The sequence below is a fragment of the Curcuma longa genome, chromosome 16 (genome assembly GCF_044706935.1).
Source record: "Curcuma longa cultivar G26 ecotype Majalengka, Jawa Barat chromosome 16, ITB_CL_G26_1.1, whole genome shotgun sequence".
Classification (NCBI taxonomy): Eukaryota; Viridiplantae; Streptophyta; class Magnoliopsida; order Zingiberales; family Zingiberaceae; genus Curcuma; species Curcuma longa.
Genome location: NC_133876.1, coordinates 12,136,311 through 12,154,110, shown reverse-complemented (window position 1 = coordinate 12,154,110; position 17,800 = coordinate 12,136,311). Strand labels below are relative to the sequence as shown.

Genomic DNA, 17,800 nt, shown 5'->3' with positions numbered 1-17,800 from the left:
CTGCAGTGTTCTTCCACATCAATCTTCCTAGCATTTTCAAATTTAGTTTAGAATTTAAGATTTTTTAAAGATCAAATTAAATTAAAATTCAAATAATTTAAATTAAAATTGAATTTAAATTATTTGAAATTATAATTTAATTTTACTCGAATAAATATTTAACTAATTCGAACCAATCTCTAGTTCAAATTTTATTTCAAACGATTTCTATTAAAATTATTTATATTTTTAAATTTGAATATATTTGAATATCATTTCTTAAATATTAATATTTTCATATACTGGTACATGAGATATTGCCTACCGTTGTCTAAATGCGAGTATAATTAAATCATAAATATAAATATTTTTCTTTTCCAAATTTGAATTTAAAAATACAACGATATATAAATAAAAAAATTAAAATAATAAAATTTAAGTTTTTATCTTTTATTTATTTTATTTTGCTTTTTAAAAATGATCTTCTATTTTTTCAATCTTATTTGATTTTTTTATATATTAGATATTCAATTTATATTGATTAATTTTGAAAATAGATGATTTAACCCCATATTATATTATGCTCTAAACTCTTATTTGAGGAGGAAATAATTATTTTTATTAAAAAAATCAAAGTCAAAAGACCTTCATATTACTGGCAATATAATTAAAAGAGTAGTTTTTTTTTAATTATCAAAATAATATTTTATTTATAATTTTATATTTAAAATGTACTTAGAGTTGCTCAAAATTAGTGATCTAAGCAGTGAAATCAGCTGCTGATAAAAAAAATTATAAATGTGACGTTGTTTTGATGATGATAATAATAAAAATAAAAGACGTATTTTGATTTTCTATCCATATTATATTTACTTCATTGTCGCGTATTAATCTTGCCTGGCTCTATTTTTTTTTTTAAAAAAAATCTTATTGAGAATGCAAAACGATAATGTTTTCACTAGATAGATTGGGAATAGTTCTTATTATAATATTAAATGACCTCAAAATATTTAAGAACAGCGATGACTCTCAATGCATAAGCATTTTTCGATTTACCTCTTTTAATAATCGATGAAAAATTTTTATAAAACCAATCAATCATTTTCAGAATTAGTTACTATTATCAAAATTATGAAGTTTGCAATTATCATATAAATTCTCGGTCGCAATCAAAATTAGTATGCACGGTAGAACATAAATGAACTAAAAGAAAGACATGAGATAAGAATTTTTACTTAGTTCACACTCTTAATGTCCACTATCTTTTTTTTCTTTTCCGAAAACTTTCTCAAAATGAGGAAACCTCTTACGGGATTAATTCAAGCACAAGTAGAATAAAGATAGAACATATATAATAGATTCACTCCTCGTGGCACTTTTCTGATAGAACTTAAGACTTTTTTTTCTACAAAAGGTGGATCCGCCACCTTAGCGGCCTCACACGGTCGGCCCCACGACCATCTGTGAGGAGGTAAATCGAGAAACTGCAGTTGATCACGACGCAGGAGGATATTGCCTGGCTTCGCCAGTATTCGAATCCTTGCCCTCTTCTACAAGTCTGCTATGTCGTAACCAACTCAACTATGCCTCGGGGACGAACTTAAGACTTTTTTGAGCACAAGACAGAGAGATTGAAAGTAGAATTGATTATTGAGCCTTTGCCATCGAATCCTCTTTTATAAGACTTTATTGATCGATTGAACTTCTTTTTCGGTCGACTGATCAAAATCCAATCCCGCCAAGTTAGGGCTTGATTTCTGACTTTTCCGATCGATTGAACCTCCAAATTGATCGACTGAACTCAAGCTTTCCTTGCTGGTTCAATCTGATCAGATCAATATGCTTTATGGATCGATTGATTGTTCTTATCGATTGATTGATCCTCTAATTTCCTTCCTCGGCCAGATCACATCACACTCAATTGGTGAATCAAATCACGATTCGATCGACTGATCCATACAATCAATCGACTGATCTTTTTCCTTTTGGAATCAGATCTTATTCAGCTCGATCTTACTAAACGTGGTCAACAAAACACTTTATTTCCTCCAAAACAAAATTAGTACAATAGCAATAATAGTAGTACAAAACAATGTTAACGACACCGTACTTCGGTTGAGCAAAATCCATTGGTTTGCACACAATTGATCGAAAACTATATTTTAGTCTCCCAAACCTCTGATATACTGATCCCACTTGTTTGAAGTTTGTTCTTTCAAGACTTCTCACTACTTAGAATTTACTCTTCTAGGATTTTTCTCTTTGTCAAACATCCGATCATCGTTGGCCTGCTTTAGCTTTTTCTTTACTAGACATTCGATTAACCTTGACCTGCTTAGACTTTTCTCTTTACTAAACATCCAATCAACCTTGACCTGATTAGACTTTTCCCTTGTCAGACATTCAATTAACTTTGACCTGTTTGGACTTTTCCCTTCACTAAACATCCGATCAACTTTGACTTGACTGAACTTTTCTCTTATCAAGCATTCGATCAACCTTAATATGCTTGAATTTTCTCCTTTGCCAATCATCCGGCCAACCTTAACCTAACTGGACTTTTTCCTTATTAGCCATGTAATCAACTTTGATGATCATCCTTCATGTAACTAAACTTTAACCTTTACTAGTCATTCGAACAACCTTAATTAATTTACTAGACGTTTCCTTTATTAATCATCTAGTCAACCTTAACTTGACTAGACTCTATTATACGTATTGTCAAACAAATATCAAAACTCTGAAGGTCGATTGCACCAACATATTATCTTTCCTCCAACTCTCCTACTAAATTTGACTTCAGCGTCGAAGAAGTCTAGTCAAAGTACACCTTGGCCTCCCTTCTAATCCCTTTCCAACTCTTTCCAACCTTATCACTCAAAGATTACCATCAAAGTCTCAACAATACTCTATCATCATAAGCGAATCCGAAAGAGACCGACTCGATAGAAACTGACCTAACATGCATCCAACTTACCAAAAGAGTTTCATTACATATATGTTAAAGAGTTATCTCATCCCTTCATCTCGGACCGAATCATATTGGCACCTTTAATGATTTCATCTAAGCATACTCAAATTATTATTCATACATTTTCATTCATAAATTACAGTCGTATTTATTACACAAATGAACCATAATTAGTTTACAACTTTAGGGCATCCACAATGCATGGGGATATTTCATCCAAGTATTTGTGATCCCCACGTCCACATCATCAACCAAATATCTCCTTCCTCAAATATCCCAACTTTCACAATCAAATATCCCACAAACTAAATATTTATGGGTCCCACCTATTCTCATTATCTCACTTTTAAATATCATACTTAAATATCATAACTAAATATTATAATTAAATATTATAAATCCCTTTATTATTTTATTAATTTATATTTAAATAAACTTATTTATAATTTCTAATTTTTAATTAAATATTAAATAAAATTAATTTAATAATATTATTTTTAATTAAATATTAAATAAAAGTAATTTAAATATTTTTTTATAATAAAGTATTTGAAATCACCGGGCAAAACTCTTTGCCCGGTGATTTCAAATCACCCCCCTCCAATGGGGGATATTTGGTGCATGGGGGTATTTATCCAAATATCCCTTCCAAATGTCCCCCATTGTGGATGCCCTTATGTCCCTGTTATGAAACCAATTCCAACACGCAATATATATACTATACAAATAATTAGGTTTATTTATGACTTTTTTTCATTGACTATTGATTAGGTAGAGATAAGATTTGACACTCAAACAAATTTAAATATACAAAAAAAAACTTCCTCTCTCTTTAAAGAGAGAGGAACCTGAAAATCTGAAAACCTATTCCTATTCCTCAGGTAACAAACTGTATTCTATTTCTTTCATGCTCTCTCTATTGTTTCTAAAGTTTTTGCTCACTTTGCCTCTCTAGGAGACGTATATAGCGTGCAAAGGTGGGGAAGCCAGTCGTAAATAGAAGTGAGGATCTTGCAGCAAGAAGGGAATTGAAAGAAGTAGGGTCTCAGTCACTGGAATGTAGACAATGCATTCACCAACTGAACGAACTCGACTTTGGAATACATCAGCTCGGTACAAGCAAGGATACATGGAGAAATCCTCCTCTCAAAACACCAGCTCTTCGCACAAGACAAGAAGGCCAAGCTATTGGGGAACTGTAACAAGCATGTGGAGAACTGTAACAGACTCTTGGAGCATGACAACAAGGAATTGGAGAGAGACAACAACCTATGGCAGAGAGACAAACTCGTTACAGGATCGAAGTTCACCTTCAGAACATACAACCTGGATGCACAAAGCACCAGACCCTCCAACGGAAATTCACAAAAAATACCGTTTGGGTCCATCAGAGAACAGGACCCGCAAGATAAAAGAAAATATTAAATATATTTGTCAATTTTTTTTTTTTTTAGATCTTTTATCCAAATAATGACAACAAGACTCTAAAAATATATCTTGTGTGTATGCAAAGTGTGTGGGAAAAAACAAAAAGTCATTAAGGTTGTGGTGGAAGTTTGTGGTTTATTGTAATAGTGTGTTACTGTGTGCATGCGTGAGCTATGTGCTTGTAATATAAATGTGGAGTAACGATACAATACATAAAACACAATATGAAAAATGTAACATGACACACTATAGATCTGGGTCTCACATCCATGCAGTGGATCCCACATCCATGCAGTGTAGTGTGTCATGTTGCATTTTCATGTAGTGTATTATTTCTCATAAATGTGTATCTTAAAATATTTGTAATATATATAAATGATATACTGCACGACGAGAAATGCATGACTCGTGCGTGACACCGCCGATCCACTGCCGCCCTCACGCGCTTGCCGGCACTTCGTCCGGCATCGGATTCCGACTAGATTGTGGCCGAAATCTGACATAATTTGATCAAAATCCGACCCGATCGCGGTCGGCAGTGGCATAACCACGATCGGGCCGAGGACAGGTCGGCGCCACACGCCATTCCTTCCTCAGCCGATCTTCGACCATGATTTGATCGGATTGTGGCCGCGCCATTGCCGGACGCATGATTTGATTGTTTTCGATCAAATTACACCAGATTCCGATCACAATCCAGTCAAAATCCGACGTCAGACGAAACACCGATGAGCAACGCATTGATCGCGCCCAAAGCGACGACCGACAATAGTCAGACGGCGCGGCAAGGGAGACGACAACGGCGGTGGATCGGCGATGTCGCGCACAAGTTGCGCATTCCTCATCACACAGTATATCTTTTTTTTTTCTCTCTCTCTATATATATATATATATTTTGGGGTGTATTTAACTCTATAAAGAGCAACAAAAGTATGATTAGTTTATCAAAATGAAAAAGAAGACGTTTTTTATTCGAATTTCAGTTTTCGGAATTAAAAGCACCGAAAGAAGTAATAAGAAATATATAATTGTTTTCTAAAACAAAGTTTGAAAAAAAACATTCAATTAAGCGATTTAAAAGTTGACTTGAGCAGGTCAAAAATGGATAGGGAGAAAGACAGCACAAATTTAATTTTAGCATTCTAAAATATAATGGATAAATAAGGAGAAAACTGAAGTTTAAAATTGAGAGGCAAAAATTAAAAGGGTGTCCCAAATTTATCAAATGTCATATGTATGCCTCTTTTTAAAAAAAATTAATTAAAAGAACACCCTACTTTCCAAGAAACTCTTATTTTAAGTATGTAATTACAACTAATTACTACAATATATAACAACTAATATAACATATAAAAGCTAACATCTATATAGCAATCATTTAATAACTTCTATAACTATTTTAAAATAATTTTAATCAATTTAAAATTTTGATAAAATTAAAATAATTTTAATTAAATTGATAAAAAAAAATTTTGATATAATAATATTTAAATTTTAAAATTTCAAATTTTAAAATTTAAGATTTAATTATAATTATATAATTGCTACTTAATAGCTTCTATAACTATTTTAAAATAATTTTAATCACTTCAAAATAATTTTAATTAAATTGACAAAAAATATTTTAATAATAATAATTTTAATTAAAATAAAATAATTAATTTTTTACATTGTAATAAATAACAACTATTACATATTATAACAGCTAATCATATTATAACAGCTAATCTTAATTATACCTAAATTAAAAGTAAAGATATTCTTAAAAAAATGAGATGTCCTTTTGTCTTTTTTTTAAAAAAGAATCACCCGTTTGGTAAATTTGATCTATGCCCAAAATTGAGTATCTAAATTTTCAAAAAAAAAAAAAAAAAGAAATGAGAAAATTGTATTTTGCATTGTTTTCTTAAATCTCTCATGTTTGGGAAAACTATAATGCAAATGATAAATATACCAATAATTTTCCAAAAACTATAATGCAAAATAAACATACTAATAATTTCCAAAAAAAATACATTAAATCAGTAATATATTTCAAACAAATCTACTATTTAGTTATTTAATTAAAACAAAAACAGAACATGCAGCTGAAGAACACGTCGTGGACGTCGACCCACGACGTGTCAACTGCCCCAGAATGCAATGCATGCGACCGACCATGGCAGTGGAGCAAAAGGCAAACAAAGAGTCAAGAGAGGAGGAAGGATCACACCAACAGGTGCAGAGAAGAGAGAAAGGAGAGGAGCTGTGTCATGGATAGGGAGGCGAAGCGGGTGCCGCCGAGCTCATCGGATGTGCTGCACGGGCGGCGCCGGCTGCCTTACAGCATCAGCACGATGGCCGTCGGCGGTTTCCTCATCTTCGCCGCCATAGGGTATTGCGGCCTTTACTACAAGTCGAAGCCGGGGACCAAACCCTCCGACGTCGCCCGCGCCACCACCGCGACCACCGCCACCGATAAATCCAAGTAGTTAATGTTCCAGTAGTTCTAGCTAGTTTGTGTTTACTTCAAAAACTAAGGTCCTATTATCATCTACATGTTCAGAATCGAGCAGGGAGTGAAATATGAACAGTTGTAGTTGTGTATGAGCAACTGGTAATCAAGAACAGTTCAGAAAGATTTCTAAGCAGCAGCCCATGTTCTTCAACTTTATATCGAAAGACTATTATTAAATTTGCAGAGAAATGACAATCAAAAGAGAATCTAACCTTTTTCCAGCCACTATCGATGTCGACAATGTCAGGATTGAGACAAGGACGCTGCATTATTTGTCACGGGGAGCCTGAGCTGTTGCTATCTCTTCTTCTCGTCCATCAAAGAACTTTTACTGCATCATTTGAATATTGATGGAGGAGGATGAACTGAAACAAATGAAGTTCTTGAGACAGATATGAATTAGTACAACAATGGAGGATGGTGAACTGAAACAAGGCAGAGTGGAGATCGATGGAGATAATTACAGATTTTGATGATGAATATAGTTACATATGTTGATTGAGGATGATCAGACTGTAGAAGTTTGGAGTTCGTCGGATGATGAAGTCAAGATGATGTCTTGGAGCGCGGGGCGGAGCTCGTCGCTGCAGAACTTCTCGTATTCGGCAGTGTCGCCGCCGTCCCTCGTGACCTCCACCACCAGGACCGGCGGCGCCACTGTGAATATGTCGACGGAAATCGTCAGCTTGCCCATCCGACCTCGTTCCTCGCCCTCCAGCTTCACTCCCGCCGAGCAGATCTTCGTCACCCGGCACTTCGCCGCCGCTCTGGCCGCAAATTTTTCCAGCCTGGACACCACGTCGCTGGCCGGCTCATTTGTGGCGAAGCGCATGACCTTCTCCCTCCGCTCTCCTCCGAGGAAGAGGGCCGAGAGGTCGAACCCATCCGAGAACGATATCAGATGGAACGCGTTTAGTTTCTCTGGTTCCTCCCCCTCTTTCTTTGCTGGTTCTTTGTCGCCGGAAAGCTCCGATTCTAAGTTCGCTGAAGGAGACGGGGTAGCAGTTACTGATTTGGGAATCGTCGATTTTTTGAACCAGGGAGATGCCGTGAGCCGTTCGACGGTGATTCTTGTCTTGGGGTTCGGGTCGAGCAGCTTGGTGACGAGCCGTCGGGCGTCCGACGAGAACCAAGGGGGGCATCGAAAGTCCCCGCGGCGGATCTTCTTGTACATAGCGAGTATGTTCTCGTCCTGGAAGGGGAGAAATCCAGCGAGGAGGACGAAGAGGATGACGCCGCAGGACCAGAGGTCGGCCTTCGCCCCGTCGTAGCCCCTTTGGCCGACCACCTCAGGAGCGACGTACGCGGGCGTACCGCAGGCGGTGTGAAGGAGGCCGTCGGGTCGGAGGTGCTCGGCGAAGGCGCTGAGCCCGAAATCAACGATCTTGAGATCCCCTTGTTCGTCGAGAAGGATATTCTCCAGCTTGAGGTCGCGGTGGAAGACACCTCGGCCATGGCAGAAATCGACGGCAGAGACGAGCTGGCGGAAGTAACGCCGGGCGGCGTCCTCGCGGAGGCGACCGGATCGGGCCACCTTGGCGAACAGCTCCCCACCGCGGACCAGCTCCATGGCGAAGTAGATCTTTGACCGCGTCGCCATCACCTCGTGAAGCTCCACAATGTTGGGGTGGCGAACCATCTTCATGACCGAGATCTCCCGCTTCACCTGCTCCATCATTCCCACCTGGATCACCTTCTCCTTGCCTACCACCTTGATGGCCACGCCCTCACCTGTAAGAAGATTCCTCGCAAGATGCACCTTCGCGAACGTGCCCTGCCCGATGACCCGCCCTATCTCGTACCGCCCTTGGAGCACGCTGCGTCCTTCAACAGAAGTCGCCGGCGATGTGGCCACCACCTCCTCCATCCCGATCTACTACAATCTAGAATTTGCTTGCAGAGAGTCGTAGCACGAACGCAATCGCCTTAGAGAAAGTAGATACTGAATGTAATAATGCCGATCTACCCGTCCTCGACGTGCTTCCGGTGGCAAGTGCGGCCGGAGGTGTGCTTGCTGGGCCTCCGCCCGCCCCAGAGCTCAAAGAAGGATCTCCACGTCATCTTGCTGCATCACCTGGAAACGAGAGAGACCACGCGCCCCAACCAAACCCTGATCGATCTCTCTCTCTCTCTCTCGCAATCTCGACGGCGAAGAGGAAGAAATGGAGACCCCTCGGCGGAAGCGCACGCCGCCGCTGCGCTTCTCCATGGACGCCTCGGCAAGGTTAAAGTAAGGGCAAATTGAATCGAAAAGACCTAATTGCCCCTCTTTCGCCAGCCATTAAAATGGTCGTGGGAAGAGCGGGAGAAGGGTAACATGGTCATGTAAAGATTTCGAAAAACTAACCCTTAGATGGAGATCGGACGGTGGGGATGGGAAAGACGTTATGCCACCTCACGTGATCGAGTCCGTTGGTGGACCCACGCATTTGCATCTTCACCGTACAATGTGTTGGCGATCAATTAATTAAAGCTAAAAAATGTACTATTTATTTCATACTCAATGTCTATACATTACTATATTCTAAAAAACAACTATTTTATTTATAAAATTATTTATTCTCATTATATAAAATTGATTTTTATTGGAGGGATCAATTTGACACTAAATCAATAAATCAAATAAATTGATCGATTAAATTTAAAAATTTAATTTAATTATTTCAAAATTTTAATTTTTTTAAAAAATCAATTATATCAATTCTATTTTAATTTTAAAAATTTTTATTCAATTAAATTGAAATAATAATATTAAGCAATAAATTTCAAAATAAACAATATTATAAATTTAATTAATTGATAAATTTCTCTTATTTAAAAATTTTAATTAATTCGATTTTCAATCGAATTAATCGATATCTTATGGATTCAATTTATTCGATTAGTTTTAAAAAATTCAATTTATTTGATTTTCATTAATTTGGTTTGATTCTAATAGCAACCCTAAGTGCAATTATAAAATATAAAATAAATAAGAGACAAGATTTGAATCTCATATATATTTTAGAAATTGTGTATAAATTATATTTTAAAAAATTAAATATGCTAAATTATAATTAAAAAATACTTTAACAAAAAGTAAAATCTACCACTCTAACGGTCATATACGATCAAACTCAACCCATGACTATTTATGAAAAAGTAAATTAAGAAATTATAATTGACCACTACGACTTATAATTAGAAAATACAAACTAAGGATTAGTTGATGCACATTATCAAAGTAACTCTAGTGTGATTTAATTAATTAATAATTTTTCCGGGGCTAACTAACATCTACAATGCTGCTCTGTTATAACACCTATTAAAATTTAAAAAAAGTATGTGGGACCCACTCTTGTGATATGAACACGTTCAAAACGTTGAATGTGTTCATGTATTCACTTTTTTTTTTTGATTTACAAGGGGTATCTGGGCATTTGGCACCATGTTCATGTATTCACGCTGCAAAAAGGTTGGAACCGCCAACCTAGCGACCCCCCCACCCCGGCCCCACAAGTATGAGGGGGAGTAAATCACGGTGAATGCGGGACTGACCAGCGCGTGGTGGCCGAGGAATTTGAAACATGGCACAGATTGATGTTATCGCAAATGCAACCATGAGACCTCGAACTGCCCACCTCATGCTGCAAGCATCCACGCCCTGACCAGCTGACCCCGCCCGTAGGGGCTGTGTTCATGTATTCACGTTGCAAAAGGTTGGAATCGTTCATGTATTCACGCTGCAAAAGGTTGGAATCTGCCAACCTAGCGGCCCCACACGATCGGCCCCCCGACCATCTGTGAGGAGGTAAATCACGGTGAATGCGGGACTGGCCATGACATAGTGGTTGAAGGATTTGGAAACATGACACATTTTGATGTTATCGCATGTGCGCCATGAGCCTTCGAACCGCCTACCTCATGCTGCAAGCTCCCATGCCCTGACCAGCTGTTCCGCCCGTGGGGGCACCTCCATGTCAGGTGGAAGATAATAAAAAAGTATTATTAACACGCTATTAACGTGATGGTGGAGATGCTCTAATCACAGGCTTAAAAATTAAGAAAGGTGACACGTGGTAGTTAAAATAAGTTATGTGGGTCCAATCAAGTGTGATAATGTGTTATTATAATCATTATTATTGAGAAGAGGACCCGAAAAGAATCAACGTAGGCATATGCCAAAACTAATAATTATGACTCATCTACCAGTAAATTTATAATTTATATACCCGTCACCAATTTTTTAATCTAATAATAATAACAATATCTACAATTGGAAAATGGGAGTATATAATTGCATTATTGCATGCGCTTCATTATTATTGGAATAGATGGTCGGGAATCTCCTTGTCTCACTATTATTTTAGTATTAAATATTACCTGAAAATTTTATAATTGTTCGGTAAGGGCTACGTGGGTGGGTGAACAAATTTATGCATCTCTACCTGAAAAATTATATTTTGTATGACAAATTGACATAATTTAAATTACATTATATTTGTGTGTCATATTTCCACTAAGTAAATTTTAAGAAATTACTCAACAAATGATATACAACATAAAAACACATTTTAAAAACAAATATAATACAATTTTCATACTATATTTTTATGTAGTATATTAATTCTTTTAAATTTTATAACAAGATAACAATTAAATCAATTTTACTATATGAGATCAACTACACCATCAAACAATTATTATTTTACTAGTCTGATACAGCCATTAAAATAAAAATTTTCTCGAATTCCATTAAAATCCTACGACAAATTTCAAAAATCTCGAATTTGAAATTCAATTGCGATACACTACATGTGTGATTTTTCTTTAATGGATACAAGATCAGAAAAAATAATCTATCTAGATGGGTCACCGTGAATGTCTTAATTTATTCTAGTGACAGGTAAAAAACTTTTAAAATAACATCAATTACCACCAAAATTAAAATGCAAATTAAATACCTAATGCCAACTAAAATTTTTTTTATTTTATTAAATGAGATATATTATATTATTATTTATATTTAAATAAATTTTATTTTAGTTAATCATTATTAAAATCTTCTTTTAATTGCTTAATTAAAACATTCGTTAGTCATTTAAAATATATATTTGTAATATTTTATATATATCTTTTAGAATTTTTTTTTTAATTTTCTTTTTATTATTTTCATCTAGACTAGTGATAACCTAATATTAACTCAGTATAATATAACATAGGAATTTTAACTATCATTTAATATAATTTTTTTTTAAAATTTTAAAAAATTTTACGATAACAAAGAACACTTGGATGACTCTCAATGATGATTGTTTAGATTGCATTTCAAGTGGCAATCCTCTGAAAGCAAACGATGTGTAGTTCCATTGTTGCAACAAGTAATGGTTACATGATTGTTCAAATGTGGAGGGAAAAAGGTCTAATCTTCACCATTATCCACTGACCACAGGGGATCTGTTTAGGTCTACATACTAAGAACTCACTCGCATTCAGCATAACTATTTTTTTTTTTTGTAAGATGAATAGCTCGAGATAGGAGTAGCATACGTTTTATACCAATTGAGAATTCTCACTTACTCAAATTAGTCGGAAGAAAGACGCCCTCGGCTACTAACCAAACATTGTCGGTACGCTTATCGCGAATTCCGCAAACCTGCAAGTTATCAAAATTACAACAAGTCACTCATTTTCTCAGTGATAATGAGAAGAATGTATCGATCAACTACTACCTCTTGTTGTCCTCCAGCTATTCGAGTATATTTCTTGTCATGGCTATGTAGGTAACCACCAGTATCGACATGTCGCAGCCTTATCCGCTGATCTTGCCTCCATGTCTCCCCATTTCCCTCAATCTCCAAACTAAAGATGAAAGTAATGATATGGGTTAGAAATCTAATCTACAAGATTCACTCATCCGGCAAAAATGTTTAGATATGAAGCTATTCTAACCGCCAATAGTCGCCAGTGTCCGAGTTGTCATCTCCTCCATAGCAACTAACCTGTAGCAGACTAATATAGTAAGAAAATGATCGATGTTGTGTACATAAGATCAACATTGACACCAGGTCAGCAAGAACATTTATTTTCCTAATGTACAAAAGCAAGCATGCAGGAACTTCGCGGATCCCTGTCTGTGATTTTGTTTTTGCCAATGTTGGAGGATCTATAGGAACCATATCCTGATTAATCGATACACTGCAAGACGACGACATGTTTTCCTCAGTTTTGGATAAAACTAGAGGTTTGTTGGAGCTAATAGCACAATCAAGATAGAGGTGAAGAAAGGGTGCACTTAGAATGCATGTGATCTACGCTAGGCATCTGGAGCTAACTTCGAAGGTAGAGTTGAACCCTAGAGATAACAATCTTTCTCAATGTAATTGAGAGAATCTCGAATCTTTCCACTAAAATATTGCAAGAAACAAGTCAATGGAGACTGGTCTGATGATATTTATCTCAATATAGTGCAATTAAATAATCTGACTCCTCCAGAAAGACCTGTAAACTCTTTGAAGAAGATAAAAACAAGATCTATTTCTGAAAGCTCTTTATACATAAAGAACCCAACTCCAAATAGTTGGGCTGGACAAACATGGCTTGATGGATGGTGGGACTCAGCACATAAGCTTAAACCTGAAACAGTCCATATGGTACTAAACCTCTCTACATGATGATGATGATGACAACGATGAGCTTTCTATATAGATTTTTTATACAATATTTACACTTAAGCCACAAGTTTCCGGTAGCCATTTCTATCTAGTGCAAGCCAACAAATTTAATGCAAGAACTTATGCTACCATTTCAATGGATTGATCATGTTATTCATCATATTTCGGTCCTTGGATAAGTAATGCATTTATCGATCCTATTGTTTATGGTATATCCTAATTATCCTACCTGCATCTCCTAAATATGAATTTAGCTCTTGTTCCTCATTCCATTTTTGTAAACATTCACTATAATTATCTTCCTGACGCCTCAAAGTATTAGAGCAGGGAAGTAAAATGGTTCAAATTGATAGCAGTTGTTGTGTTTTGCGAGTTGCCAATGCGTATATATATTCACAATGAACATAACACAGGACAGGTCACTGCAAAGATGATTAAGCAACAATTTCTAATAGACAATGTTCAAGGAACAAAGATGTCAACTAATTTTTGTACACACATGGAAAAAAAAAAAGTATTACTGATTGTGATAGCAAATAAAAAGGAAGGTAAAAAAAGCCCAAATATTAGTATGTTACTGACTTACATTAAACAAGGTGAGTACAACCCATATCCACAAAAGCTGTCCTCCAAACTACTTTAACATTCATGTTAACTATATTATGCAAAGCTCATCCATAGATGATGCACCAAATAAACTCAGATAAAGTTGTGCAATCCATAGATTCACTAATGGAATGTAGTTTTTTGCATATGCAATTGCAAATCCAGAACTTATTGGTTGTACGAGTCTAAAAAAATTAAAGAAAAAAAATGAGTATTTTATTTAAGCATTTAACCAAACTCCTGGTTGCTGTCTTGCAACAACTTTGAATGCACCTCAATAGCAAAATGTAGGAAAACAACATGATTACTTTTGCATCAAATGCATGCATGTGTGTGACTACCGGATCCAAACTAATTGCCTTTTAGAAAAGGAGCAAATCCCAGATCACCATAGAAGATCAAGAGAGTTTAATGCTAGCAATCAACATGTACCATCACAAGCAATACTGACCTCCAAATTTCCTGATATTGGCGAAGCATGAAGATGGCTATGCAGCCATTTTCGAGTTTTCATATGCTGTAATCTTATGATAGTTCCATGTGGTATTACATCACCTTGTTTCGCAGATGAATCAGGTGGAGACTTCACAACCTGCATTGATAATCATGATGGCATATATCACACTAGGAAATGTTGAGATGGATGACATAAACTTAAATGTGTACCAAAAGTACAAGTGACTAGTGAATGGAATCAAATAAACTGTATTTATTATTCTAGTTAAATACAATCCTTGTGCTTTATCAAGAAGCAATTCACAATTTTTATCTAGTATGTTACTCCAGCATGTAAGAATAACATGATTTGAAAAAAAAAGTGAAAAAGAAAATGGCAAAAAGCCAATAATACAAAAATAGCAGGGAGAGACGTGAGGTATTAGATCACAGTTTGGACTTTTGGGCATCATGAGCGATCCTCGAATGTATACAAAAAGGTTAAGATATTCAATATGCTTCCAAATATGTATTCAAGTTGGGATAGCAATCAAAAAATAATTGGTTGATACCATGAGCTTTTTATTTCCAACCAAAATTTCACACTCAGTTCAGATGGCTATGGTGGTGTGCCCATTATGTTTGTGTTTGTATGCTGCAACAATAAAAAAGGCATGGTTTTTGACTCTTTAGGGCCCATGTGTCATGCACTTTTCTTGCATTTAAGGTTTCTCTATATGGAATGGGAAGTACAATATCAATTAATTCTTTATATTCTGTCATGTAAAGATGCTGTTTGTCCATGCAACTGATTTCAATTTCCTATCATTCATATTGTTATGCAGTGAATCTACATATCAATGCAGAAAGGCATTCTCCTATAGTTCATATTATTGTCTAATTACAACAGATATTGCGACCTACTAACATGTAGCCAGCTGAGGTCTGGTGTAGGTGAGATTAGAGAAAGTAGACAATAGAGTTTGGCTGAACTACAGCCCAAGTCAGCCAAGCTGCTGGTGATCTATTCAGTTCATCCAAACTGTTAGGAGTTCAGACCAGGTGTCAGGGTTCTTTTGCAAGTTTGAGAGTTCACGATGGTTCAAAGCTGTGTCACAATGTTGTCTGAGGCTAAGATGAAACATGATCCGAGGTTGAGTGAGAGCATGGTCCAATTGAGTTGCCCGTGCATAGCAATCCCCAAATTCATAGGATTCAAGATGGGCGCCCCCTTCACCATATAACATGGGGCAGCGGAGGCTGTTGGCATGGAGCCTTTGGCGTCAATGATGCGTCAGTCCCTGGTTGGCCAAGACCAGTATTTCTAGTCCAGCATTTAGCCCTTTATCGTCCTGCCACCTTTCCACTTTCTCTCAAATGGATGTGTAGGGAATTTTACCCTCAGAATCCCCACACCATGGACTAACCTCTTTCTCTCCTGACATTAGTTCAATACATCAACGAACTAAAATCTCAGATTCTCATTCTTCTTATATAATCTACATGTCAGTTTATTAGAAAATGTAAGTTTATTGAACTTATAGACAGATCACACAATAATTATGAACCCATGCTATTATCAAGAAATCTTGCGCAATCTTGTTCCGGAAGTAAATAAATCGATGCAAAGAGAAGAAAATAGAGTAATCGCACCAACAATTCTAAACCATACCCAATAGCTATTCGAATCATCCACGTTGGGAAATCCAGTGACCGACTGCTGCCCGCTCCCGGAGCCATACGGCACATCGTGCGAGTGCAGCCGAAACTTCGTCTTCTCGTGCATCAACTTAATAACGCTACCGTAGGTTATCTAAAACAAAATTAGAATTAGAATTAAAATCGTACATAAGAAATCCAAGAAGCGATCTAGGGTTTGGGAGGAGATCCACGGACCTCGACGCCTTCTTGGACGGCAGCAGCAGCGGGGGCAGGGGATCCCTCGGGGAACTCAAGGCCGAGGTAGAGGAAGACTGAGAGCGCGAAGAAGGAAAGGGCCATGACGAGGAGCAGGAACAGGAACCAATTCTGATGCCAGAAAGGGAGTTCTTGGGGATCGACCGAAAAGCGCGGTGGGGGCGAAGAGGAGCGCTTCGAAGAGGAAGCGGTTTTGCGGCGGGTGAGCCCCTTGGCCTCCACCGGAGCCACGGCGACTCGATCGCGGCCGCTCTGCAGAGCGGTGGACGACGACGAGTAGACTCGATCTCTCTCTCAGCTCTCTCTCTCTCTCTCTCTCTCTCGGCTATCGCAATGCGCTTGGCGTCCAACTACGAACGGTCTCGCAGAAGACTGGAATTAAATAACGCTTGACCACGTCAGTAAGTCTGTATCATCCAATGGAATACAGACGCGTGGCATCAAAAATTACCGGTAGCAAACAATATATTAGTTTAATATAATAATAAATGGATTTACAGAGAAAGTGGTCGTGCCGGAGTGGTTATCGGGCATGACTAGAAATCATGTGGGCTCTGCCCGCGCAGGTTCGAATCCTGCCGACCACGTTTTTTTCCATTTTTTTTGTTTTTCTAAAAAAGGATAAAATAAAATTAACGTTTTTTTTAAAAAGGTTTACATTATTATAAAAAGGTTTTATTGTACATTATTATATAATTTGTATTTAGATTTTATTGTATACTCTCAATATAAATTGTTCAAGAAACTAACTAGCTAAGGAGTTTCCATGAAAGACTTTGAGTAAAAAGTCTAATTATGGTTGTGAGACCACTAAGGTGGCGGATTCCACTTTTTGCAGAAGAGATTGATTTTTGCTCAACTTAGATGCCTACACTCCTCTAAGTCAATATAGAGATTGTAAAGTCGAGCCAAAGTACAAGAGTAGTTAAGAAGCTTTGCCCACCAAGCACATCAAGTTCTTTCAACTTTTCGCGAAAGAGCATGTTTTATAAGAGTGTTCTACGACCGCCAAGAACTCCCTCCTCTTCGACCATAGATTCGAATATTTCTTACATCGTCAACTTCGACACATTGCCTTTGTGTTTATGCACCCCCTAACTTGTTTTATACCATCAAAAGGAAATCCTAAATTTATATTCTTCTCAAAGTTATCCCTATTCAATAGAAATGATAATCATTATTGTTTTTGTTAAATGTTTAACAAATTTAAATATCTTACCATAAGTCAAGACAACAACAATGAATCAATCAGACAAATGCAATTCTTTAAGAATCTTGAGAACAAAAAAGATGAAAAACAAATCCAAAACTTTA

General features: G+C 36.8%; 2 protein-coding genes and 1 non-coding gene across 3 annotated transcripts; 1 reads left to right on the top strand and 2 right to left on the bottom strand.

The window, feature by feature from the left end:
* Positions 1–6,957: 6,957 nt before the first annotated feature.
* Positions 6,958–9,159, bottom strand: LOC141847233 (CBL-interacting protein kinase 6-like). Its single transcript, XM_074735225.1, has 2 exons — positions 7,340–9,159; positions 6,958–7,240 (listed from the first exon to the last, which is right to left on the bottom strand). Exon 1 carries the CDS (start codon positions 8,740–8,742, stop codon positions 7,384–7,386), a length of 1,359 nt encoding a protein of 452 aa, XP_074591326.1. The 5' UTR covers positions 8,743–9,159; the 3' UTR covers positions 6,958–7,240; positions 7,340–7,383.
* A 3,039-nt stretch (positions 9,160–12,198) lies between these two features.
* LOC141847688 (stromal cell-derived factor 2-like protein) lies at positions 12,199–16,815 on the bottom strand. Its single transcript, XM_074735750.1, has 6 exons — positions 16,466–16,815; positions 16,242–16,382; positions 14,586–14,726; positions 12,807–12,856; positions 12,587–12,716; positions 12,199–12,510 (listed from the first exon to the last, which is right to left on the bottom strand). Exons 1-6 carry the CDS (start codon positions 16,568–16,570, stop codon positions 12,427–12,429), a joined length of 651 nt encoding a protein of 216 aa, XP_074591851.1. The 5' UTR covers positions 16,571–16,815; the 3' UTR covers positions 12,199–12,426.
* Positions 16,816–16,991: 176 nt separating this feature from the next.
* Positions 16,992–17,073, top strand: TRNAS-AGA (transfer RNA serine (anticodon AGA)). The gene has a single exon. It is a non-coding gene; the product is annotated as a tRNA-Ser (tRNA).
* The last annotated feature ends 727 nt before the right edge of the window (positions 17,074–17,800 follow it).